This window comes from Acanthaster planci, linkage group LG06 (assembly GCF_054643075.1).
Source record: "Acanthaster planci isolate LZ-2023a linkage group LG06, COTS_SCS, whole genome shotgun sequence".
Lineage (NCBI taxonomy): Eukaryota > Metazoa > Echinodermata > Asteroidea > Valvatida > Acanthasteridae > Acanthaster > Acanthaster planci.
This window is the reverse complement of record NC_141782.1, coordinates 18,540,973-18,568,841: the sequence shown is the minus strand read 5'-3', so window position 1 is coordinate 18,568,841 and position 27,869 is coordinate 18,540,973. Positions and strand designations below refer to the sequence as shown.

The window sequence follows — 27,869 nt, the reverse complement described above, 5'->3', positions numbered from 1 at the left end:
ATAAGTTGAATATACAGGGTTTGTGTGGCTGCCATGTTGCAGGCCAGTGCTTTGTTCGGCAGGGTATACACAAAGGAGGCTTCCGTGTCGAACAAAGGAACTTCCCAGCAAGATGGCTACCATGCAAAGCCTATGTAGGAGAAATTTTAAAAATCAGGCACTTTCACCTGCTCCCACATAAAGATCCTGGATACACAGGATGAGTTTCTAATTTTAGCTTTGAGAAATGTAATGGAGGGGGAATTGTGAACATCGGTAGAGGCACAACTGTCCACAATTGTGAAAGACGGGTTGTTAGTCTCCGTAGCTGAAAAATGCCACCTTCCATAAGGTTCATCCTCTTAGGCAGTCACCAAAGACTCTTACAAGTAACAAAAACAGTCAAATTCATTTGATATTTTACTGTAAATATGAGTTTTATTATTCGCCCTTTAATTGCCAATTTGAAAAAAAAAATCATATTAAACATAGCATGGCAAATGCTACCTAAAGTTTGGTTGATTCTTGGCAGGTGGTGGCATATACAGAACGCAAGCTAGCAGGGTAAATTGAATTTGTAGGCCGTTTTCTATTTTTTTTCTTAGGAGAGGCACAGAGAGGGAAGTGTGCAAGGGTGGGAGGTGGGATATATGCAAAGCGTATTACGCCTCCATGCAGTACTGACTTCCAATTAAAGTATTCTCCTGCTTTTTACAAAACTCGTTTTGACAGGGAACTAGAGCAATACCCCTTTTAAACGTGCCAAGAATTTGAGAAATGTACAATTTGTTGGCCACATCATAACCTGTTAAGAAAGAAAAAAACTGATATAGCATGATGAAAAACTTAATTTTTTTATTGATGAGAAAAAGGTAACTCTTAACATTTTATTTCACCAGGAAGTTTTATTTCTTGTCATTCTTCGAGATAACGAGTCCAAAGACCACATGTACTCTAAAGCACCGAGGGGGAAAAATATGCAATTGTACAATTGAGCTCTTGTATATATAGAGAACTGATCAAGACCCCAAATATTTTGTGGCATTTTCCGAATTACTTGGACAAACTCCGCCTCCACTGATTCTTCTTGTCAGTCTGATCATCGCTGCTATGAGTATGAAAGCATTTCTATCCAATTCATACATCCTGAACGTCACCATTTACAAGTAATTCACTAACTCATGGCCTCACTTCCAATGAGCTAATTTGGCATTTCAGAAAGGCAAGGTTATGTGGGAACGAATCGCGCACGTGGGCCTGCGTAAGGCCGCTCTGATGGAGCAGATGTCACACGCGTGTCGGAATGACCTCTTACGTGTTTCATTTTGGACAGGCAATGTTGACATACCGAGTTTGCTTGTCCTGCTTCTGTTTGAACAAAACTACTTTCAAAATAATACATTTTACATCCATACATTTGACTAAAATATTGAGTTGCTTGTAACTAAGTTCCAGAATTCCATCTGTCTGACATGATTTATTTAAAAATTATACAGGCGCTTGGCAAGATTTTCTTTTCATCATGATCTGCATTTCTATCCAGCCAAAACTGGAGCCAATTTTAAAATCAGAAAATGAGAAAGAAATAAAACTTCATTTTTTTTTCAGGAACCGTTATTACCCCTTGCTCCCAAACAGACATCTAAGAACTATGAGTCTGTTTAGGGTCTGGCAAACACCTGTTCCTACAGACACGGTATGAATCTCAGGATTCAACTTGCAATGAATTGTTCAAGTCTCTTCCTTCACGTGTTTGGTATATACAAAACAGGCTGGTGCTGTACTGAATTCACAACGTTTGATTTTCAGCACTTCTGAGCGAGTCAAAATTAATGTCAGTTTTTGCAGACAAAGCACAGTGTGTTCTAAATAAAGCACGAATTAAACTCTCTTTGAATTGAGCCATTAAACCTTTCACAGAGAGTGCAGTGTTAGGTCAACGTTTGCAATTCGGTGAAAGAGGACTTAACAGCAACTGCAGACTCTACCAAAGCGTGTTGGTATGAATCTTGGCGGGGATTTATCCCTCTTTCAATCAAATGAGTAAACATTCATTTGTTCAGGGCAAATGACAAGAGGCATCTTGGAAACTATTCTACAGAGAGCCAAATGCAAAAATCTGAATTTTGATCGCATTTTATCAGAGACACCGTCTCAGTTATTCCAAAGCGTATTGGCACATGCTCACGAGCAGAGAGGACTCATATGACACTTTATACCTTGCTATAATTATGGTTCAGAAAAAACCCTCTCCATTTTGGCCGTTGTGTATCTCCTTGGCCGATTCTCCAAACCTTAGAAATGCACTCATAATACACATGTACATTTGTTATTCCTCTCCGTGAACTTTCTTGACGTCTTACACAGTTTGCACTCAATTTTTTTTTGTTAAGCCCATTTATCTGCACTCTCGTCACCCATGCAGAGTGGCACAGAATCAGTCTTCAGCCAGTTTCAGAACGTACCCAAGCGACGTCTGTAGCGTTGTCAAGCAGTAACCCTCCTCACCAAACAGGTATCTGACCGGACAGACAGAGAAAGAGAAAGGTGATATGTTTGTAACATTCTGTGGACGAGACAGCAAACAGTATAGTCTGGTGTCGCCACTCCTGAATCCTTCATTGTATAGTGAACAAAGCGGTCTGGTTTTGATGTACTTCACACTTCAAGAGACACCAAGCCTCATGATCAAAAGACATGACTCGCACCCTGCTTGTGAATTTGGAAGCTTCTGGGTTTATTGTCAACGGCAACACCTTGCCATCAAATAACACTAACTGAATAGTGACATCTTGTGGCTGCCTGCATTCTTCGTCACACAGTGCTACTGCTGTCAACACCACACCTGCAGCCACAGAGCTGGCATCGTCATGAACAGCCTTGAAGGACAACTTGTCTTTCAAGGCTCCTCATTCTGATACTTGTCACAAGTATTCGTTGTCCTGGCTGCGCTCAAATTGTTAATCCAACCGTCTCCGACAGATCAAAGGATTCGGTTCTCACCCCTCATGGATGAACTCCTCCATGATGCTGCACTCTGACACTATGTGAGGAAGAGCCGATTTGATGACGACAAAACTCAGGATGGGCAACAGGTCATCGCAGCCTCTGTAAATACAAAAGGCATACAGATGTAAGACACCTCATCTTGCACTAAAATCTTAGTATTTTTGTTATCAATAAACTAAAAGGACAAACAATAGCAGACACCTGTTCCTCCCCTTCCCCTTGGCCCAAGCTGGGATCTTTCCCCGATTACAAATCTGCAAATACAGCTTCGACAAAGCTTTGACAGCTGCCCCATTACGCTTTCACAAAACACCACCAGACATTTCTGACCGCATCGTCTTTACCGGGTAAATGCACTACTTTTTCTAGAGAAGAAACACCAAAAATATTCAGTGAAGGTACTGTTGTGATAAAAATGACTTTTCCAGTATCGGTTTCCTTTAATAATTGTTTTTCTCCTAAATTACTAAAAATAATTCAAGATAAAACGGTTTGCTCAATAAAAAAGGCATGCACTTTCGGAAAGTCTGTGATTGGTCATTACAAAACTATATTGTGGGGCAAACTGTGAAAATCACAGGCAGTCTATCTTCCAAATAATCTTTCTCATAATTCAGTCTTACAAATGTCAAAGAAAAACGTACACAGCATTCTCAGTGTTTTCCCTCGATGTGCCCTGGGCTTCGTAGTAGTCACCAACACAGGTAATGATCGCCCGAGAGGCTTTAACTGAAAAAAAAACCAAAGAAATGAAAAAAAAACCAGTCTAGAATAGTTATAGGAATTACATGTAGAATGCAGCACGTACAGGAATACCAACAGAAAGTGTACTCAAAATGTCAAAGGATTTGAAATAGGATCTTGGCTCGGGTCTGTGTCCAAATCCGTTTGAAATCAAATACATTTCTTACAAATGATGCCAGCCCATGTGCAAAATCACTTATTTCCTGATCATTCAAAAAACACAATCAACACAGTTTAGTCCAATGTAAATATTGTACATGTACACTGTAGGTTAGATTCCTCCACATATCACCTTTTCATTTGGGACACTTGAGGATGCCCCAAAGGATACACCTGCTCATCAATTGCTTTTTACAACTCACCTATGCACTCCAGTTTCTCCAGTGGACTGAAGTAACCGGTGATCCTCCTCAGTTCTTCCACGGCCAGTTGGTACGGGTACCGGTCACCTTCATGCGGGGCGCCGTCGTCGTCTTCCGATGTCAGGCACAGTTTCTTGATGATGCCGATGTTCTCCGGCAGGGCGTGCTGGTACTTGGTCATGGCCGTCGCGGCCGAGATCTCTTTCCTCAAGTTGGCTCGTCTGGAAGAGGGGGACACCAATTTTAACAATGGCTTTGCAGACTAAGTCAAAGAGAAGCATTATGAGCAATATTTCTCTGATTATAGTTTTAGGTATGTCAAAATCAATTTAAACCTGTCTAATCACCCAATTTCCATTTGAGTGAACAGTGCTCTTTCAGTATTATTCCCCATACACCACATGGGCCATGCTATAAATTTGGGGTCCGAAAGCACTAAGCAATCCAGCAGTGTTTCTTGAACAGTGTTTTTCTGCAACCATGTTGGAATGAGGTTGGTTCCCAATTTCTGCATTCAATTACCGGTAGCTGAATTTTTCCAGAGAACTCCCGCTGTTTCCCTCTTCACACTTCAAGTCATGATTCTTCCAAAAAATTTTTAAAATTCCACATTTTCCAAGATTCCTTCAGAGAACCTAAACGTGATTTCTTCTTTGACGGAATATTTTCAGGCTACATGAAGGGGAAGGGCAGGGGGGGTAGTACTAATTACCTGAAGAGTGTGAGTAGGGGTCGCCATATGAGATGGAAGAAGTGTTTCTCAATGACAGCGATGCATTGCTCCTTGGCCACGGCGGAGTCTAACTCCTCGTATATTGCCACTAGAAGACCCTGTAGCCTGTCTAGAAACCACACAGGCCGGCTAGATTTGAATCTTATGAACTTGGGAGTTTTAGCGTGACTTCATAAACAGGTGTTACATATTTAAAACTGACATTAACAAATGTTCCCTTGTCAAGCAAGCATGAAGGAAAAAAACATTGCTATAACACAGACAGCTCTCACTGTGGCGAGGACGCAGGGACCAGTCATGAGTATTGTGTTTTTAACCTTACTAATAATACAAAAGGATTGGAAAATGACTTTAAATCCAAAGTCCCTGTACGACCAGCCTTGGACAAGCCAAGAATAATTAATGGGATTTCATATTTGTGAATAATGAGGGGTAGTCTTTTTAAATTTGACACAATCAAGACAACAGAGTCTCCATCTCCAATCTTGGCAATGTTTCTGGCCTCAAAAGCACATGTACTAAAAGCCTTCAATATCCACACCAACTGAGTAGACTCCCATCCTTGGCGTCACGGTTCAATATTTGTTCCTATTTTACCCACTCAACCCACCGAATACATGTGGGTGCAAAAGCCCAAGTCAGAGATGAAAACAAAATTTCAGAGAGGGTCTATGGTGTGACACTGACCAGGATTTCACAAATCAATCTTACCCAGGTAGGACTGGATATCCTTGGAGATGTGTTTGAGATGCCTCTGCAAGGCATCCTCTTGAAGCTTGGCAATCTTTTCTTGCTCCTCCATCTCCTTGCCAGACTGCTTTGCCTCTCCTGCTTCTTCACTCTCGTTATCTCCTCCCTGTCTTCTGGCGTCCTGCTCTGGAGCATCTTCAGTGGCAGCGCTTTCAGGCACGTCGTCGTCGTCTTTCTTTACATCTTCACCATCTCCGGCACTCTTCTTGGCTTGCTCTAAGTTACTAGGTGCACTCTCCTCTGCATCGTGTCCTGAATCGGGTCCGTTATCGTTTTTCTCCATTTCTCCAAGGATGCCGTTGCTTTCTCCGTCACCTCCTTCATGAGCTGACGGGGGTATTGTTTTTTGGCCATCCTCTGAATTTCCATCAGCATCTTGAGTCTCACCTGGAATCTCTCCGGGGTCACTGTCTCCATTCAAGGGGGCCATTCCATCTGCCGTGTCCTGTTCAATCTGTGTTTCCAAGAGCTGTCTCAGCTCCTCCCCTTCTGCTGGCGCTTCTTGGAGATCCTCCTGGACCTCTGTGCTGATTGTCTTCATCCGCCCGATGACATCATCCTCTTCTCCAATCTCCTCTTCATCAATCTCCACAGCAGGGATTTCAGCTTCTCCTTCATTGGACATGCTGCTCCCATGTCCTTCCAACCGATCACCACTTTCATCAACAGAGGGCTCACGGTCGTCAACAGCAGCCTCTCCAGGTCTTCCCGCATCGTTGCGCCTATCTTTGTCCCCGTGGTGGCTAATCTGTGAAGCATCCTGGTTGTCACACAGCTCAGCGTCGACAGACACCTGGCTCTTGACAGAGGCGCTGTCCGAGTTCACCGACGTCCCTCCACCTCCCCCAACCTCTTCTGACTCCGTCCCAATCCCATCCTCCAAGGTGTTGTCGCCTTCGCTCAGCTCATCCCACAAGTCGTCTTCCTCGTCTTCGTCCAGAGAGGAAGATGAGGCCAGCATGTCCCCATACAGGGATTCCCTCTTCTCGTCATCGCTGGAGTTCCTCAGGGCGTGTAAGCGTCGCATCAGGTCCTCATCCAGACTTTTGTCCATCAAGTCTCCCGGGGTCGCAAAGCCATCAGGGGGAATGACTTTCCTCTTGGAGCCTGTCGATTCAAAAGTGGAACAAAAATCTCAACTAGAGAGGTACAGAAAGGTATTGTCTGTGGGTGAATCATGGAAGCAATCCCCTTCAGGAGAAAGTTTTAGTTCTGGGAGGAGCAACTGGCAGTTAGAAAAGGTCTCAACGTTTCAAACAGTGTACTTTGTTCGCCTTCAGGAAATTACTAGACTGGCATGAATACGGCTGGTCATGCGGTGGCTTGAGTTATTCGTCATAAATGCTGCACTCTTGGCAGAAATCTCCAACCATGCTACATTGTAGTTTTCTATTTCTCATCGGCATACCCTGTGTTGTGTACTGTCTTGAGCATCCTGCGATGCTCTTCAAATCTCTGTTCATTTCACGGGTTCTGATATTAGTTGTCTGAAAAGTAAAGACGTGGATGACATGCAAGACACAGTATTGGCAGATGAACAAATGCATGCCTGCCTGTTCAACAGCTTTTTTTAACTCAGTGCCTGGGCTTCATGCAGGTCACTGTCACACGGGGGGGGGGCTTTTATGACACATCATTGACATCATCGACCCCCTAAGGCTGTCAACTGTCTGGGGCTTGGGTCGATGACATCACTCGCTGACACCATGCCAAGTTGTGTCAGACAGTACCACTGGTGGGATTAGGTGTGTGGTCATTGCCCCGAACATGGTTACAGGATAAAAAATGCAACATCACTGAAATGGAATCAGTAAAGGGGTCGATAACAGCTAAAAGTATGATGTCTGTTTATGTCTCACATGATAAAAATATTCTGAGTACAACCAAGGTTAATATCTCAATCCAAAATGTTATGCTTGAGCTCTTTCCAAAATGACACTGAACGTCTCCAACTGTATGGGTATTTTAATAACTGTTGGGGAAGAAGCCAATGTTGAGGGTACTGGGCCTAAATTGTCGCCGTTTCACGACGAGCCACACATGCGGATTTTGAAGAAAAACTGGTTTTGGAGAAATCGCCCGAGAAGCTTCTCCTCTTTCAAAACTGCAAAAATACCAATATGGAACAAGTTTATGCAGTAGGAAAACCTCAACTGACCCTTTGAGAGATAAACTTTGGCCTGAACCAAGTAATTTAAATGAACACAGTGGTTAATTAGCCGAAATCAATTAGTAAAGATGCCTGTCCGTCCGTGAAATCAAAATCCATGTTCTTCTACTTATTGGCCCTTCTGTGCAATGTATTTTTCCATAGGGAGTGGGCACATGTTTTCATGCGTGCGATTGTTACATTGTAACAAAAATGTGTGGCTCTTCATGAAAATGAAAATCTCACTTGACCTACATGTACTTTTTGGCCTTTCTGGTCAATATGTTTTGTACGTATACGAGAAGCAGTAAGATTTGTGTCTCTTCGTAAAAACTCAAAATGCAGTGATCAAGATTTTGGCCCCTAACTTCATGAATGTAATCAAAATTAAAAAATGCTACTTTCGACACGTGTGGCTCTAGCTCTTTATGAAAATGGCGACAGTTTATGTACACTGAAAAAAATAGTGCAGAATGAAGCCTTATTCACTGACATTTAGGATCACTGAGAAGGCTCCCATTAACATTATGCACTGTTTGCAGAAATCACGGGGATGTTCTGTAGGGAAAAAAAATCCTTTTTGCTCCACTTGGCTTGACTTTGCCGCAAACAAGCAAAGTCAGAAGAAGTAGCAACTGAGAAATGCCAATAAACCACCACCCCTGGCTCTCCTAAGAGCCTACACTGAGCTCTAACACGGCTGTGTAGAGATCCAATAGAGGGTTTGCATGGCTGCCATCTTGCAGGCCAGAGTTTTTGTTCCATGAGGTATGCACAAAGGAGGTTTCCTTGTGAAACAAAAGAACTGCCTTCCAAGATGGCAGCCACGCAAACCCTCTATACCCACCAGCCAGCTGCAGGGGCTCCACCGTCTTGTATGGCACCCGGATCTGTTCCAGCTCCTGGGCATCTTTCCGCACCAGGGGCAGCAGGCTCTGGTAGATGGCACACTGGAACTTCTTAAGGAGCACGGTGAAGGGGTGGTCGGGGCAAGCCAGGATGTGGTTGATCAGGGCGTGAATGAAGGGCAGGTCCCGGGAGGATGCACTCAACTTACGCCTCCATTCCAACAGCCAGGTCTGTAAGACGTTTGAAGAAAGCGGAGAGAGTACATGTAGGCTGCCAGTGGACCCTCAATTTTGCAAGAAGTTTGAGTCCTCCACTTGAGTAAATTTTCCTTACTCAATTCACATGGTTCATGATAGAGAAGAAAAAACCCTCACTGAGGTTTAACTCCTGGCAAGAAGTCAACATCCACTGCTGATACTGCCACATACTGTCAGTGACTGTTGGTATCAAGGACTTCACAATTTCAGGGTTGTGGGGGGGGGCTTTGGTATTGGTAATTGGGATAGCATCACGTCATTGCTTTTCTGTCAAAAGAGGTGCTTACTATTAAATGTGCATTTCAATTTTGGGTTGTAAGCTTTGATAACAGACCAGAATGGAATAAAACATTCGGATAGCCACACTGCAAACATACCATATTTTGTTGATCTTTCCACAGATAAACTAACCTGATTTGCCTAGCAAACTTCTCTCTTTACAGTGAGGTGGCACTCCTGTACTTTTATGCAGCTTCATGGTCATTGCCTGGTATAAAAATGCCTTATGAATTGACGTGGATGACACGATGTGTAAGAACCCACCTCGTTACTCTCAAATTCCATGACGCTGGCGTAGAACTCGCGAAGCTCAATCTCTGCTTTGGTCGGTTCCCCCGTGGTGGAGAACCGGCGGGCTGCCTCTTCCTGCAGACGCTGGTGGCGCTCCTGGATTTTCTTTGCGAGCTGATTGGCCGGGTCAAGGGTCAGGGTTCACCAAAACAAAACAGCCTTGATCCTAGACTAGGTGGCACTCAAATTGAGGTCACCAGCAGTGGAAGGTGAGAACAGTGTTGCCGTATCAATCTTACTGCTGCTAGAATACGGCCGTTTCACAATAGTGCACCACCAAGAGTTTGCAATGCGTTGGCCAATCACAATGCGTGGAATTTGTTGACCCATTGCGCATTTGGAAAGGGTCGACAAATTTCACGTCTTCTGATTGGCCAATGCGTTGCAAACTCTTGGTGGCGCACTATTGTGAATCGCTGGTATTGCAAATTACTGTCCAGCCAAACCAAAACTTAATTGATGCTAAAGTTCCTTTTGAATTTTACATGTAAAATTGAAAATGTGTTGGTACATCCCATGTGGGAACAACCATAACCATTAACCAAGAATTCTTACTTTACAGCATTACTGTAAAATTTCTTTGCTCATGCTATAAACACTGAGTGGTGATCGCAAAGGCATGATTCTGTTGTTAGTAGGGATTCCAGAAATTAGGGGTCTATTTTGTGTGTGTGTGTCCCTGTCACATCTGACATATGACGCTATAAATTCAAAACACATTTTCTAATTTCCAAGAGTGATGAATTAATGCAAATTACCTGCCAAACAAATAGTTAGAGATTGAAATCAATTCTGGTGATATTTCCATGTCAAATAAAAAAGGTCAGATGTGACAGGGACACAAAATTGTCACACTTTTGGACCCCTAATTTCTGAAATTACCCAGTATTGAAACAAGCACTTATGAGGAGGTCATATTTGGCCATGTTCCCTGGATCTATCTCATTCAATGAAATCTGTTGAATGGGGTGGTGCACAATTATTTTAGATTTCAAGCCTTACTCACATTTTTTTAATGTGGCTTAAAACACTTTGACATACTCAACCTTAAACTTTAAAGTACTCATCAACATGAACTGGTTCCCAATTGTAGTGAACTTTATTTTATTTCATTACTTTCATTTTTACTGTCAGGTGTCTGAAACTGAAAAGTGAACCTCGATTCCAATTCAATATGGCCGACTCGTCACTGTCACAAAGCAAGTGAATGGGCAAGGATACAGCAGCCTCCCGTGCCCTGGCAATGGCCATGTTCTCCATCAGCCTTCGCTGAAGGGTCAAATTCTGCAAGGTGGAAAATTGGGGGGGGGGAAGAGGGAAACGATACACCTCAATGAAAAAGATTGTCCCAAAACAAAATGCCTGACCAGAGCAATACTTGCATCTCCTGCATTATTATGGGCTGATTTCTGACGGTTATGTGTGAGACACACAATTTGCATCCTGTCTTTGCCACAAAAACAATTTGCAACAATTAAAAAACTGAACTTTCAATTTTGCAATGTGCAAGGATCACACCGTTGCTGAGTGTTTCTGCAAAATAAAAAAGAACCAAAATATTTTTGTTAATTGTGACTTTCAGTGATGAAGAATTAATCAAATCATTGAATCATCATCAAACAGCCTAAACGGGATTTCTGTCCTAAAATATCTAATTCCTGTAAGGCTCGTGCTTTGTTTCAAAACATGTACCGGTGGTTTGGATTATTACCAACGAGTAAACGTCAGCAGATCTTGTCATCTCAGCTTAACTGGAAAGTAAGTCTTGCATCCTTCCAAATTTGGGCTCTTTACAAAACTGATGACCTAAAGGTGAGTAATATTTCTACAAACATTTACCAGTGAGAACAGGGGTTCCAGACCTACACGTATCCAGGGAGGTTTTTCCTTACAAACTCTTGATCAACACTGAGCAAATAGACCTCATGACATAATGAACATGTAACATTAATAAGCATAACACACAGCGTAAATTACTTAAAATTCACATCACTTCAATGCAGATATACAGAAAAACTAGTTATTATTATTTATTTGGAATAAAAAACAAACAAACAACCAAAGCACACACAAAAAAACAAATAAAAGTAAAAGCCAGGTGCATACAAAGTATGCCTGGAATTGAATAAGTTTAGGTCTACCTTCAAACAAAACTCAACCCCAAAAAACACAAGGACTCTGTGATCTATTTCATAAGAGACAATAAGAGAAAGATGAAGCAAACCCCAGGAGACTGTGGTCCTGGTCATGCAGAATACAACGGGAGTGCTGCCATCAATATCATATCAGAGAAATGACTGCTGGAAATGGGTGACTCGTCTTGTATGCGTCTGTTTTTGAAGCCAACTTCCAAAGCCCTTTTAAGACAGGGAACTCAACAACCTAACATGTAGTAAAACTGGCGCTTCCAGAGCCTGCGGAAGGTGACACACATACATGTAAACACACTGAATCCCAATCATGGAATATGTCAAAGGGTTTTCTTTGAGTTTCTTTTTTTTTTTTTGTGGCCCTGCAGATGCGTCACTGACGACCAGGGACCGAGGGCCGGGACACAATGGAGGGCTGAACCTCGTGACTCGCAGAGTCTTGGGATGACACACTGGTGACATTGAAAAAGTAGGGGCCGCTTGATTTGAAATTATGTTACTCTTGGTGGCTTTCTAAGGATACATGTAAGTGCATTAAAAAAACATAGCCATCAGCTATGGTACATCCTTGTATGTGAACATCAAAAGCAGTCTTAAACCTTTCCCTCTTCAATAACCAATGATCTAAGTAACTTGAAGTGAAGACTACATCATCACATTGTGTCATTACATATAAACGTCAGATTCTAACTTCTTTCATATGAATCAGCATCGTTATAGTGGGTGATCTGCTGCCTGCAACCAGGTCCTGATGGTATTTTCAGTATCTGTAAGTCCCTGTATGCCGTTGGGCAAATCAGGAGGGCTGAAAACTGGGCTCTCAGACGCGGTGTGGTAGAGAGTTGGCAGGCTGCCACGCATGCGTGTTTCAGTCCGTGGCTCTGATTACATGAGGGGAGAGCTGCGCATCTTGCCCTAGCTGATGGGCAGGTGGTTGACCCAAATTCAACAGAATGGGTCATTTACACCGAGCCACTGTACATGTCAACTTGCAGGCCCCTCTACATGTGGGCCTATAGCATTTCTACGTGTATATATGCAAGAAATCAATGTCCCCATGTTAGACAAAGCAATATGTAAACAGTGTACAACGTATTTCGGTGATATGGATGGCTAGTGCACGATGCATTCGCCGCTCACCCCTGTGGCCCAGGTTTGACTCTCAACAATGTGAGTAGAGTTATTCACTGTTTCTCTCCTGTGCTCCAAGGGTGTTTTTTTTTTCCCCTCTGGGTTCTCTGCCTGTCCTCCTTTCGCTGAAATCAACACATTTGAAGTCCGGCCGTGGTCTCTGTTCTGATGTGGGCCATTTGCCCGCTGCCCGAGGCACCTTTGTGTACATTCTGCATGTACATGATGTACCGGTTGTGTACATGTAGTGTCTTCGTTGCACAGTGCATAAGAACAAACATACTTAACATGTACATACCCAGCAAGATATGGGACCGAGCTAGGGGTAACCCTCCCACATGTCCAATCCCTATACACACTCTAGACTATTGTTACCTAACACATCCCCCCTAGATGTCTGTAAAGAATTCCTGAGATTCCAATCAAACAATGACCAACACAAGGTGGGGAATGCTCTCCGTCCCATATCTTGCTTCATATGTTATTGTATAAATAAAAACACAAGGAGCTTGTCTGTTCTTTTAGATGCAACAGGAAAAACTAAAATGATAAAAAATGTCTTTAAAACTCATTTTAGTCAGTGACTTTAATTCTACATGAATAGACAATGGGGCTAGCATTAGAATCAGACTTTGGGATAACTTACGCCCCATCACACCCTCCAAGAATTCCAAAAAAGCTGCAACATTTGCATTGAAGTAAAAGGCCTGTTTCTAAGCACCATGTGTATACATGTATATGGGTAGGCATTCACCGTGTTCAGGGGACAAATTCTTTTGTTAGGGAAATTTGAACTAAGTTGTGGGGACATTTCTGAGTCCCCACAACTACATGTACGGTGCAGGAGTATGTGTAACCCCCCCTACCTGTATGGGCACTACATTCATGCACTTTTACAGTTGGTTCACCCCTGTGGCAATTTGCAAGGTGGATTTCACATAGTCAAGACTACAAGTTTCATTGTTTTTGGTTAAATCTAACACACCGGCCTCTCTCAAAAATTTGTGTGAAGACCCACGCTATAATACCTGTTCAACAGCTGGAAATTTAGCAGTCCCTGGATTTGACATTTTATAAAGCATGCCAGCCATGTGACATGGAAGAAGGTTTGAACACAGAGAACTTTTACTTGTCATTTGGACTTGCATGCATCATAACAAAAGCATGAAATGCCCCAAAGATTGGTTACAGGTACTGTACTGTACGAGGTAATCTGTAAAGTTGTGGGTACAAGAATGATTCACAGACTAATAGAAGTGCTTTGAATCAACTTACCTCCTGCAAAAAAGCTGAGAAGTTGCCCAGCGAGGATTTGATTATATGCATGGGCTCCCACTCGCCTCATAAGCCGACCAAAAGAGCTTCGACGGCACGACAGTTCGGAAAAATGTGACTAATTCCTTGTACATGCACAACTTATATTTGTTCATCCTTCAGTTATTTGTCATCCAGTGTCTTGTGAGTGGCTACCATCTTGATTCTCTTTGGCTAGGTTGCCCAAGGGGCCAATATCAAACTTTTGTAGGCCCGATTGGGAAATTGTATAGGCTGAACTGAAGTTACTTTTAGGAGTGTTGAGGTTTGCCTCTTGCTGGCTACAAGACACAAGTGCTGAAACAGATCCTGTAATGTACATGTACTGTTACTCAAAATACATCCAGGTCATCAAGACAACAACTGGAGTTTACGCATGGTACATGTATCTCTTGACACTCGACAAATTAATTTTAGAAATATTTTCCAATAAACAGAGCACTGAGTGGCAACTCTAAGAAGCCTCCAGATTTCTACACGATTATACATGTAGTAACAAAATCTTTTTTTCTTTTACCTACATAAATTGTGCAGGTGTGTTATTTTGGATACAAGATTGTAAACCTGATTATTTTCAAATGAGTTGACAGCTTTCACTGTGGTTGAGCGACTGTAACAGGCATGGCTCACAATAGCAAGCAAGAGGTTGTCAAGGAGATGCCAATTTCCTAGAACATGGGAAGAATTGTACGTGTATTTCTCTGCAAAGACAAGAATGCACGGGATTTAACTTAGTAGTTTGTGCTTGTGAATAATGATGGGTGGCTCCAAATGCAAACTTATTCGGATATCAACTGATATCAACTACATGCACATGATATGACAGCTATGAAGTTGAAAAGTGATGTCTTTCACGCTAGCAGTTGGTAGAGCACGTACTGTCAACAAAATGCAGAGATCCATTCCTAATGTTGCATTCTCAATCCGAGAAGTCTACAACATTCATTGAACTGACATAGACAACCTTTGGGTTCCGTTAAAACAATACTGCAGTTTCATGTTTAATCCATGAGCACATAGTAAGCCACGTTGATGTGTACAGGATATGTATTTATACAATGTTCCTACACGTAACTACAGTACATACACTGTACATGTACATGCAAAGCTAAACTAACCTACATGTAAATCCGCTAAGAGTTAGCATCCTACGGGGTATAAAGACCGTTTTTGAAACAATCTAACGAGAGAAAACAACAGATTCTTCAGATAAATTCCACGAGTGCAGTAACACAGCACACAGTCACATCCAATGTTGAATCCCCTAAAACTTGCTGTTCACTCCTCAAACTGCTCCAAATTCTTCAGAATGTCAGCTCACTTACAAACTGTGTTTAACATAATGGCACTAGAACAGAAACGGAAATATTCAGATGTGATTTTCTGAAAGTCTGCATAAATGAAAAGCCTTATTACTATGAACAGCCTTATGCCTTATTAAACTCCTACCAGGGAGTGCCTCTGCACAGGTGTTTGATCTGTTGATTGCCATCCTTTACATTTACATGTCACTGTTGATTTGCAACAATATCTTTATAAAGCTAAATGATTCCAGCGAACTACGAGCAGGCAATAACACACACAAACAATGATATACAGAATGATCTACCATACACTGTACCATTTCAATCCCATTGGTAATGGTTCCCTACACATTGAAGTCTCTTTGCTATTGGCCCAATAATTTTGCATTTGTTATCTACATGTACATGACTATTTACACTCTCGCATAAGACATTATGCATTTGGCCAGTTTTTACAGAGTGCCTATCACTACTTTATTACAGCTGAATGTACTTTTCTAAACAAAACTTGACTGTCCCCCAAAATGTTGCCTTTGCTAGAAACAGAAGATTCCCTAGGAGCACTCTATTGTGGTGTTGCCATTCTGTTGGTGACATCGTATCCAAAAATATGACATGGTGCACACCACGTGAAGGACACTTTGAAGGAACTTCAAAAGTCCTGTCAACGATATTCTGCCTTTTCTGTAATGGACAGCCTGTGCCTTGCGTACGAGCATCCCCTTAATGGTGGAAATGGGATACTGCGTGAGCATAATGTCGAAGGACACTGGTAAGAATACTCCATCTGCGCACAAGTTCCAGCCCTCACTGGTGACAAATAGAGAGTCTGGGGTGCGTACTGTGGTACGGGCGCCAACGGCAAAATACCATACGGTGAACTGGCCACTTGAATGGGAGACCATTACTACAGCGTGCCATTGTCCAGAGGGATGATTTGATTATTACTCCAAACTTTCCTTTTGCATTTTCTCAGTAAGCCAAGAAGTTGTTGCCTGAATCTGCTGCTCCCCAAAGTGTAAATCACGGATGTGCTCAGAGACTTGGTCAGTAAGAGACTGATAAACAAAGTGCTGACAGTGGTTTCTCTTTTCGGATCAGGGGGATAGAAAAGGGAACTTAATAATATGAACAAACTTGGCATGAGTGAAGCACAGGAGGCCAAAAATGAGACAAAGACGATCAGGAGAAAGTTGTGCTTTGCACGATTCACTGCGTTGCCATGGACAACACCCCGCTGCTTGCCTAGTTTATGGAGCTTTTTGAAGATGCGCAGAAAGCAGATGCTAGGGATGATGGAGACGGCTGCTAATGTTACACCAAAAAGTGCGAACACGAAGGCTCTTTTGGCTGGTGAGGATGAGAGGTCAAAGCCTTGGCACAACCCAGCTTGGGGAACCGGATCGAGTATCACTGAATAAATCACAACGACATTGAGAAGGCTGCCCAGCCAGGTGCACAGAGCAGCCGTCCTGGCCTTTCGTCTGCTGCTCAGCTTTTTCTGTTGGTAATAGATCGGGCGACAAATAGCGAAATAGCGCTCGACCGCCATCAGCGTGAAATTGAGCATGTAGGCCAACTGCAGGAATGGAAAGACCCACAGAGACAGCCACAGGCAACAGATCAGGCGTGATGGCAGGCTAGACGAGTCCAGATTTCTGGGGCTGGGGATAAGAGCATACAGTGCCATGCTCATCGGCAGTAAGAAGTCGATGACGCACTGGTTGATTTGGTAAAGAGCCTGGGGCTTCCTCAGGCCTTGGGATTGGCTCAGGAAAACCAGACAGACTAAACCGTTCATGAAAATGGCCACAAAGTCCAAAGCCAATAAGATGACTTTAAAGGTGGGTCTGTCACTTAAATCAAAGGTATACACGTACATGTACATGTTGGGGCGTATGTCTAGGTAGGTTGTGTGGGGGACACCGTCTGCAACCAACAAAGGTATTTCAGTCCGATTTGCCAGTGCACTTTTTAAAATGCTTCACAGCATGTACAGTACCCGCAGGGTCACAAACTAAGCTATCACAGAAGTTGCCGCCAAAGTACATCTACATGGAAAGCGTGCTCTGCAAGCAATCAGATCACATGCAGATCTTTGAGAAAAAGACCACACAATGGCACAAAGTCATGAGAAATCCAGCAACTGCTTCTTGAAAGCTACGTACGCCACTGAAGCTAGTGCAACACTTAAATGTTGATCAACTAAACTACCAATTTTCTAGCCTGTCATCATCACTTTGGTTTACACAGTGACCAATTACAGTACGGTAATAAAAAGGCAACTTACCTTTTCCAAACGCTACACCCTGCAGTGAGAGTCTTTCTCCATAAAGCAAGGGCTGATTTCGGCATACCCGACTGTCAATTTGGGACGACTGGGCATCACACAATGCAAATACTAGCATGGACGACGCAGCATGGTAATGAAGTCTTCATTAGTGTCAACCCTTCCTCGCCCGTCAAAACTATGACTCCTTTTTCCGACCCATCATACTTATCAGCTAACACTGCTCATTACAGCTCAGAGCTCAATATGCACGTCCCTCACCAAACAACTATCTACAGTAGACATGCACCTATGAAGATCACCCAAACATTCATCAACTGGCCTCTGGACTAAGGCTGTCACAAGCCACAAAAGGTCATGGATGATCCTAAATTGTGAGCTAGATTCACCCTAATGGGTAGAGTACATGTACATGTATGATACATGCATATTGTACATCTATATACCTGTAAATTTGTAAGATGCAATTCACTGCTTGTATTAATGCCTTTAATGGCGCATATGGCTCGTTTGTTTTTACCTTCAAAACACCTGTCTTAAGTGCTTCTCTGCCACTGCAGGAAGCATGAACCTGCCTGGAGACCTTGACGTGGGAAAGCAGTGTCCTCGGATTATCACTGATGGACTACAGGTATGTGACCTGATTCACAGACATGCGGGCCTGTTACTCCTGGTCATAGGGTCAGGTTGTTCAGATCATGGCAGCTGGTCACATGTCATGGCCTCAGGCAAGGCACGTTACATGTACCTGTACAGGTCTCTTCTTGCCTGCCTCTGATATTGGCCACGTCAACTGCCGAGATTGATCTCATGGCGTGAATGGCGTAGAAAGTTTTGTCAAGTGCTTTGACAATGTTGAAATTTGTAAAGTGCTTTGCGAATGTTGATACAATACCGGCAGAGAGCACTTAAAACAGTATATGTTAGTTTTTTGTCCAGGATGAGATGCTTCGTGTCATTCATCATCAAGCAAACCATACAGGGAAACTGATGCTTATAATAGACATGAACAAAGAAATTGACTGGGATGGGATCTGAACCTGGGACCTCTGGAACACCGTATCGGCACTCTTACCACTGAACTACATTTTGTCAGCTCTATGTGGGCAGGTTCTTCCCATCTGTCAGCATTTTTGTTTGAGGGTGCTGGTCAGAAGTCATAGTTCACATTTATGCCATGTTTAATTTCACACCTATGTTTTGGTATTAAGTACACGGTAATTGCAGTTGAGTTGCTGAAGACCAAAGCACTGCAAATACTGGTATATCAAATACTGGTATATCAAATACTGCTATATCGAATACTGGTATATCGAACACTGGTATATCGAACACTGGTATATTGAATTCTGGTATATTGAATACTGGTATATCGAACACTGGTATATTGAATACTGGTTTTTGAACACTGGTATATCGAATACTGGTATATCGAATACTGGTATATGGAACACTGGTATATTGAATACTGGTATATCGAACACTGGTATATCGAACACTGGTATATCGAACACTGGTATATTGAATATTGGTATATCGAACACTGGTATATCGAACACTGGTATATTGAATACTGGTATATCGAACACTGGTATATCGAACACTGGTATATTGAATACTGGTATATCGAACACTGGTATATCGAACACTGGTATATCAAATACTGGTATATGGAACACTGGTATATTGAATACGGCATATCGAACACTGGTATATCGAACACTGGTATATCGAATACTGGTATATCGAACACTGGTATATTGAATACTGGTATATCGAACACTGGTATATCGAACACTGGTATATCGAACACTGGTATATTGAATACTGGTATATCGAACACTGGTATATCAAATACCAGTATATCAAATACTGATAAGTCCAAAGAGTTGGTACAGCATAAGAATACAAATTTCTTGTTGTAGGGCATCACCAGGAAATGATAATCGTGACCATGAGTCAGGACATCACGTACATGTTTTAGGCTATATACAGCCTCTGTTATTGCTGCTGACATTGCTTCCTGTTTCTCGGCAAAGTAATTTTGCATGTATACCGTGCACTTCATATTGACCAAATCAAGCTGTCAGAGTCTCAAGCATAACTGATATGGGCCATTGTTGGAGCTGAGGTATTGTTGTCAAGCCCTGGCAGCCCCTGATGTTGCTTACTTTCTTAATTTCGGCATGAGGGTGGCTGCTGAGGGATTTCCTGACAATATGGCGTGGGACAGAGTTAGGCTCCTTTGATGCTGAGGGTGTAACTGCATGTATGCAGAGGATCCAGGAGGACTACAGTATAACTGAAGTCCATTGGGGCCATATTTCCTTAAATTAGTCTTGAGGGCACTTTTTTAATACTTTTAAATTGCTTTCAGTGTGTGTTAGAGCAAACACATTGAGCTCTTTGTTTTAATACATGAACACCGTACATGTGGGTGAAAAATATGACTAGTGCAGGTTATAACAAATTAAAAGTTGCAAAAACACAGCGGTGAAAGAAAGCTCACAGAGGTAAAGACAAACAGATGACATCTCATCAGTGCTATAGATCCTGAAACGGTGCCACATATGTGTATATGTACATGTATCATCTGCATCTGACCACTACACTGTACATATTACATGTAGTTGCCTGGCAGTGCCAGACCAACCAACCACTTATTCCCCTGGTTTACCAAGTGGTTACAAAGCAAACAGTGTAAAAAATACAGGAATAAAAGTGTAACAAAGAGGTTTTAAACCACATGTAGCTGGCATATCTTTAAAACAGGATCATCCGGCACCTGGTACTGTTAGCAGGCAAAGCCAGTAGATAAATATGGCAACGCTAACATCATGGCACATACATGTAAAGGAATGACATTTACAGAATCAACCCCTTTGCGAGATGTCGACAGCCACAGCTTTGTGTGAGGATTAGTGCATAGCACACCTACACTCTATTCATCAGGCAGCTGCTGGTTCAATGGGGCCTGCTGCTGGACATGGCTTTGCATACTGGGCATACCGCAGCCCAGCAGTCAGGTCAAAAGAATCCCGGCGTGAAGGGGTTAACTACATGTGTACACATGTATATGTGTACCTGTAATGTATTTAAAACTGGTTCTAAACATCTATTTAAGACCAGTCATGTGACATCGGATAATATGGACTTTGGTATGACTATCAAACCAATATAGCATGTGTGATAAATGACACAGGTGGTGACGTCTATGCATTTCACTGATCGTTACTCTCTACAGTTGGGTAGCAATCCTAATGGATACTAGAACTAAGATCTTGAACTATGCAGGAACCACTGTACTTTAAAAACAGAAAGGGCATTGCATGAAGTCGAAGTGACTGGACAATACACTTTCCCACAATCCAGCGAAATCTCCCAACAAACCCCTGGGTGAATTGTCAAGGATTTGGCGAGGGGGAGGGTTAGCTTTTCATGCTCACAATTCCCACCATCAGCTGCTCTTTTCTGCATGACATGAATGTTTGTTCACTCATCCCAACTCTGATAGGAGGTACCAGGCCAATATTGCGCCAGTTCAATGACAATCGGGCATTGAACTGGTGGAAGAGCGACAGTATGCATCAGGAAAAATGTGCAACGTAGCTTTTCCAGAGATGGTGCTAAGAACTGGTAAATTTACTCACTACTATGACAAACTGCGATAAGGATAAATAAATGAATATCCTATAGGACAGTGGTTCTTTCTATCAGGACCAAAGTTCATCAAGTTAAGCAGAGAACACTGACGGTGCTTTGGACACTTCAGAAAAAAGAGAGACATATTGGCTGGTAACCTACTGTGACATGAACGTTTGAACCCATAAAATCCTCTTTTTATTTTTATACTTATATGTACTCCTGGACAGAGCACAAATTGTGACATAATAGTCACTGGATCTTTTCAAGTCCAAAGCTTTTGCTGCACTCTCACTGCTTAACTGTTTTTGAAAATGTTCAGCAAATTTGCATATACCAACAAATTCAACACTGAGTTCGATTACGGCTTACCAGAGTTGTCTTGTTGAGTTGACCTTTGCCCCTGTTGGTCTCCATCAGCTGAACCAGTCTAGCTCTGTAGGAGTTCATGAGGCGCCGGTTTTCCACATATGCCGCCTCCAGTGGTGTCAGCTTGTCCTTCCTGTTCAAGAGTCAGGCACATACATGTACTTTACAGATTGTTCATTTTTTTGCCCCCCAAAAAACATGAAAAATGAAACCTCCCTCCACCAATCTCGTTATTTATTCGTATCCTTGGTGCATTCAGATTGTTTGACAAAAACAATTCTAGAAACAGTGATGTATGTGGTCACCATTGTTTTTATCAGATTTGGACCATCTGCATGAGGTTTAGCCTGAACAAGTCGGTGGTCAAGTGAATCAGGCAGTTCTAGAAGGGTACTCGGGAGCCAATTTTCTTGTGGTTTCCAGACAAAGGTGTTTGATGAATGAGAGTATACATTTCCCACATCCCCACTTCAAGACCTGAAATTTTTAAATGTACGTTGTCAGACATTAACTCCTCAATGTTTACTTATTCGGATTGTTCGGAACTTCAGTGGTGAATTAGCGATGAGAAACATTATTTGAAGTCTTTGCAGCTCACAATATTCACGGGGTGGGTTTGCCTGGCTTCCACGATTTGACATGGGTTTTTAAACCTCATCTCCACCATCTCGCTTGTTTGACACAGCACACATGACATCCCCATGTCAGAGTTGCCCGAAAAAGCTTATCAAATGCCCTGATTAATTGTATAATGCCACAAAGTCGAATGCAAGACGTACCTGGTGACATGCGGTCTCTGATAACCTACGGGAACTGGTAGGGAGGCCATCGGAGCAGTGACCGGGATGCCGCTGGCCGACGGAAACTTGGCAGGTTTGGGTGACGTGCTCATCATTGGGGGTGGCCTGGAGGCCCCGGAGGGCTGCTCCACTGGCACGGGGGAGGAGTTAAAGGTGCAGATGGAGGGGCTGAACCGGCCCGACTGCTCATCAGGGTGTGGAGGAGGGGCAAGATGAGCTGAGCTGCCTTCCTCTAAAAAAGAAACAGAAAAGTCAAACTACAGTTGGTTTCTTGTGAGATGTTTGGACAAAAATCTCTAAGTTCACTTGAGTTAATACAGGTCTTCCATTTCTGTCATAATGTTCGTAAGCGTTATGACTGCTCTTTTAACGAGCACTCTTGATATCTCTCATGATCCTCATAACCACGTCCCCCAGCACACAGTTTGTACCCTTGGGAAAACGACAACAATGGATGACCTGTTAACTCAAGAGAACTGGATAGGGCCTGAATTACAGTCTACACATGTAACTTGGTTACTGAAGACAGACGAGAAGTATTGTTGTAAGGTAGATATTACAGGACCATGGTCTTCTTGTCAGAAGGTTCCATCTTAGATGCAAACGGAATCAAACCCTTTATCCCTCTCTGACCTTTCACTTTCCATCCGCCAGGTTTGGGTTTTGTCTTCTCAAGGGTCTCAAGGAAAGGGTCTCGGGAATTCACAGGTCAAGGGTCTCAAGGGTCTTCAAGGGTCTCGGAAATTCACAAAGATGAGGTCTTGAGTAGGCCTACAGTGGACATGTGTTTGACCACTCAGGGATGGTTAAGTTGGGTTCAGTTTTACCTGCATTTTCCATGATGGCAGTCACGCGGTCCATGCATTGCTGGGCCAGCTTCAACATTCTGGCAGTACTTTTGGTCTTGATTGGTCCCTGGTAACCTAACAAAAAGAATGAAGAACGAGCCATCTGTGGATTGACTTTGCCAAACATCCAGAATGTCACTGGGTTTACCCGGCTTTGAACAATGAGCCATCCACATTTGCCTCAAAGTAAAAACCAGGTCCCCCAAGTTGCCAAGGTTTTTATGCTTGCACATGCATTCGTGTAACAAAATAACACGTCCAAAATGGCTTACGGGGAGTCTGAAAGATGCCTATTTCTCAAGCTAACATGTTGGTTGTCATTACACACGCATTTCATTTTCGAGTTCCAAGGAGGCTTGTAGATTTTTCACAAGCCTTACGCCTGCATCCTCCAGTTATGAACGTGTTAGTAAGGGTGTCTCCTACGCTTACGAACCTACAGAGATGGTGTTTTAACTCTGAAGAAGTGCATAAGAAAAAATTCAAACAAGCCGGTTTTACACTGGATGTGCTTCATATTAAACTTAGTCACTTGGAAATGAGTTACACGGGGGGGGTGATGGTGATTTACAAACACGTACAATGTATGTATCAAATACTACTTAAAGACAATTATCATAAAGAGTGTACTGCCCTCGTGACCATCCAACTAAACTGAGGGGAATCAGAACTTGTCAACGCAAATGTTGAAAATACTTCAGTTTTTGTAAATGTATATAAATGTACATGTATGTCGTAAAATAAGACAACCTTCAATTCTGAACTACATGAATACACATCTGTGTGTACATCAAGACAAGTTTTGTAAACTTTTATAGAAGTTAAGATTCTGTTTAACATGAAGTGTCCTTTTTGTCTTTGAACTATGTGTATATGTATTCTACCTTGATTTTTGGCTTCTTCTAGCACTGTTTGGGAGATGTACTGAATGCAGGCCAGGTATCTGTAATATGCTTCCTAAAAAGGGAAAATTAATCACGCATCATGAACAAACAACATAACAGTTCCATGCGTATTCATTTGTGTGCTAACCCCTTCATGCTGGGAGGCGTCCACAGCTGCAGCTTTGTGTGAGGATTAGTGCACACCGCACGCACATTCTATTCACCATGCACCTGCTGGTTCAATGGGGCCCCCCCGCTGCTGGACAGGGCTTTGCATACTGGGCATACCCCAGCCCAGCAGTCACGGTCAAAAGAATCCCGGCGTGACGGGGTTAATTGGTAAGTACTGTCAAAGATAATTTGGAAAATGAAATCAACCCCAGTCCTTTTGGTCTGCTGTGAGAACATAAACAAAGCCACATTTCAGTTGTGTGCCGCGCCCCTTCATATGCAGCAAGGTATGAGACGGAGAGAACCCCCCCTGCTTTGTGTTGGTCATTGTCTCGCAGGAATCTGGGGAATTCCTTTCAGACATCTTGGGGGGATGTGTTAAGTAACAATAGTCTGGAATGAGTATAGGGATTGGACATGTTGAGGGGGTACCCCTCGGTCTCATTTCTCGCTGGGTATAACCCCTTGGCCCTCCCTTCCCTAATAGGCTACCTCACCCTAGGTGTGGATATTCCCACCTGTTGGCAGTCTTTCTGTGTAAGTGTGGAAATGGCAAAATACATGTAGCTTGTCTCAAGACATGCCACCATTGGTCTTCAAGAGTGCGACCAAATAGGGGCAGAAGACCTGGGGCGGTGTGTGGGGAGAGAGGAGAGGGGAGGAGGTAATGTAGGGGTAGCAACTGATAAACGGGTAATTCCAGAAATTACGGGTCCAAAAATGTGACATTTTTGTGTGCCTGTCACATCTGACCTTTGTTATTTGACGTGGCAGGTATGCTCATGTTTAATTCAACACTCTTGGAAATTAGAAAATGGGTTCTGAACTTACAAAATCATCTGTCAGATGTTACAGGGACACACAGAAAATGAACCCCTAATCTCTGGAATTACCAAGGTACTTAAGTTTCAGAAAAAGCCAAGTTTTCAAACCATTGTTTCTAAATACAAAGACAGCAGAAGTTCAGCCAAGCCAAACAAAAACTCTCACAATGTGACCTTTTCAAAATGAGGCTTCCAAATCATGATGTTGGTTTGACAAACTTCTGTTCATGTATCAAACACCACCTCCCTTCTGTCTCATGTCCTAGGTAACAAGTTCCATATACGTGATTCCCATACTAAACTGTGTCGATCATGGTTAACTTCTTTAGTCTCATTTCACAAACACGCTGACGTAACATCTCAGCTGTCCCTTTAAACAATATCCCCCACTGGTCCATCACAACCATATGTGCTCCATGTAGAGGTGCCTTGTTGGCAAAGAAGACAGGCTGGTGGGAACAGGCAACATGAAGACCATACATTCCAACAGTTACGTCCCACGTCAAATGCAATGACCTCGTACGCATGCCCAGTGAGCTCCCAACAAAAGCACATCATTGCCATGTGAAAACATGCCATCTCTCATTTACGCAGGGAGTGAATATAAGTTGTTGACCATCTCTCGATACCTACCCTGCTCCTACCTGCACCATCCAACTGGATAGCCTGGTCAACAGCCTTCATCGCTGTGTGTAAGCTCCCTTCCATGATGCTGCCCTATTCAGCTATGTAGGCTGACTTCAATTGGTAGAATACAGTCTACGTCCTACAGATGAAGAGCTGTTTAAACCAAGAGAAGAACTGTCATAAAAACCACTTTTTAAGGTTTTTTTAGTGTTGCCGTAGTTACATCTCCAGAATGTCCCATAATTCTCGCTTTAGCTCAACTGCAGAATACCCCGCCATCCCACAAGATCAACCTCATAGCCAGGTACAGGTCAAAGTGTCACACTCTTCTCAAGGGATTTTCACCTTGTACCCACGTGACCAGTCATTCCACATTCGTTTTTTAGAGTGGTGGGGTATTCTGCAATTATTCTTTTCCCTGTGAACAGACATACATGTACGCCGGTACAGTGTACTACAAAAAAGTCTGAAATTGCTACAGGCTGTAGTAATTTCAGACTTTTCCCCTCAGTTGTTCATGCATTCAGGGGCATCATGAAAAGAAATGTGAAGTAGGCCTACCCTTAGCACAGCTTAATATTAAACACCCAATTTAAAACATTATCAATATTGGAAGCATGTAGGCAGGGGGTTCATGGGAGGACTAGGCCCTGCCCACTTAGAAAACACTGAAAATTTTTCAGACTAGTCTCACAGGGTTGGTGCACAAAACATCATGGAAATATGGAACTCTTTTCAAACATGAATATGGCTGTGTTCAAGTGTTTCACTAACACCTGACTAATAAGAATGTTCAGTAAAAATTAGCAGGCCTCGGCCAATTACAAATATCCTACCTGCATATAATATCCGTACCGCAGTTACATTCCACACCGACATGACCAATGGTGACGAGTTGTATACATGTGACCTAGCCCAGGTATCCTGACTGTACTACGTTACGGAAGTAGTGAAATGAAGACAAGTCCAACCTGGGCTATCGTGACCGTACAGTGTGACAAACATGTGAAGATCCTTGCTATCTAATCACAATTTCAGTTTCGTTTTGCCTTAGGCCTGTACCAAAATATGTTGCGTCCTGAGGAAAATTTTGCAACTACCTGTAAAGTATACTAATGACTGTCTGTGGACTTCGAACGTAAACATGCCATCATTTTGAAGCCTCTCAACCGATGCCCAGCAGCAGCAGGGCGCAGGCTACTGTAGCGGATCTTTGCTAGCTTAAGCGCCTTACGGTCAAACAAGCTTTTGGCTGCACAGAAAAAATTCTTTGCGGCTACAGCTTCAGTTTCGACAGGGAGACGCACAGGGAATAGCCATAGCCGTAGATGACGCAATGCCGACACGGCTGATTCAAGTTCCGGCCGGCCGGCCGGCCACAGGCAAGGCTCGTATGATGGCGGCGCTGTGCATAGCTAGCTAGCCAGCTCCCGCTTGCTGGCTCTGCTCCATCTTCCCGCCGCTGCTGCTCCCGCTGAGGGCAAAAGTTGCCACCGCCCCACCTGCGGCTGCAACAAAAATATCAATGAAGATATCAGAAGGCGACGGCAGCATCTCCCATGTAGGCATGGGTGTTAAGGCAAATCCCCACCCCCAAAAAAATCAAGCCCCCCCAAAAAAAATCAAATAAAATTGCCTATTGTCTGTAAACTTAACAACCCCCAGCGGAGACCTGTTACGTATGTAGGCTCTATACTGATCCACAGTGAGACTGGTATACATGCAGAACAGATTTGTCAATACATGTATCAAGAAACCTCTGCAGGTTCCCCGCGCCTGGACATTGGATGACGCCCATACTATATTGTTCTCCCCCTCCATAGATGTACACAATCTTTACAGAAGCTGAAGTAAAGTTGGCTCCATTGCCCCTGAAATAAATTAATTTGTGCTTCCCTGGTTGCCCCTCTACTACTAGAATGAATCTCACCCCAGTTTATTAGTTCTGGGTATTTGACTCAGTTTTGATCAGTTTCACCGTGGAAAGTATGCCATTTCGAATGAGGAAACTTCTCCCCAGAATCCCATCCGTAAAGAGACTATATTGAAGCTTTCCCTCTGCCTCTTGAAAATAATTAAACTGCGGGATGGACACGTTTTGCAAATTTACAGG

At 43.0% G+C, this 27,869-nt stretch overlaps 1 protein-coding gene across 2 annotated transcripts; it reads right to left on the bottom strand.

Moving 5' to 3' along the window:
* Nucleotides 1-864: 864 nt before the first annotated feature.
* Nucleotides 865-27,117, bottom strand: vps9d1 (VPS9 domain containing 1). 2 transcript variants are annotated; one of them, XM_087137870.1, is made up of 15 exons: nt 26,857-27,117; nt 25,763-25,909; nt 24,135-24,207; nt 23,230-23,325; nt 22,382-22,634; nt 21,606-21,735; nt 10,624-10,686; nt 9,376-9,516; nt 8,574-8,805; nt 5,539-6,684; nt 4,807-4,936; nt 4,095-4,315; nt 3,633-3,717; nt 2,983-3,087; nt 865-2,498 (listed from the first exon to the last, which is right to left on the bottom strand). In XM_087137870.1, the coding sequence occupies exons 2-15, from the start codon at nt 25,835-25,837 to the stop codon at nt 2,417-2,419; spliced, it is 2,832 nt and encodes a 943-aa protein (XP_086993996.1). In that variant the 5' UTR covers nt 25,838-25,909; nt 26,857-27,117; the 3' UTR covers nt 865-2,416. The 2 variants fall into 2 exon arrangements, with proteins under 2 accessions (XP_086993996.1, XP_022098070.2); XM_022242378.2 differs by having other exon boundaries at nt 26,593-27,116.
* Nucleotides 27,118-27,869: the final 752 nt, after the last annotated feature.

What these genes read in the sequence shown, in the direction of transcription:
- vps9d1 (XM_087137870.1), bottom strand. Translation starts at nt 25,837, where the DNA reads ATGGAAGGGAGCTTACACACAGCGATGAAGGCTGTTGACCAGGCTATC. An exon ending in TGCCATCATGGAAAATGCAG is followed by an intron (nt 22,635 to 23,229) that starts GTAAAACTGAAC and finishes TTTCTTTTTTAG; the next exon opens with AGGAAGGCAGCTCAGCTCAT. An exon ending in GGATATCCAGTCCTACCTGG is followed by an intron (nt 4,937 to 5,538) that starts GTAAGATTGATT and finishes TGTGGTTTCTAG; the next exon opens with ACAGGCTACAGGGTCTTCTA.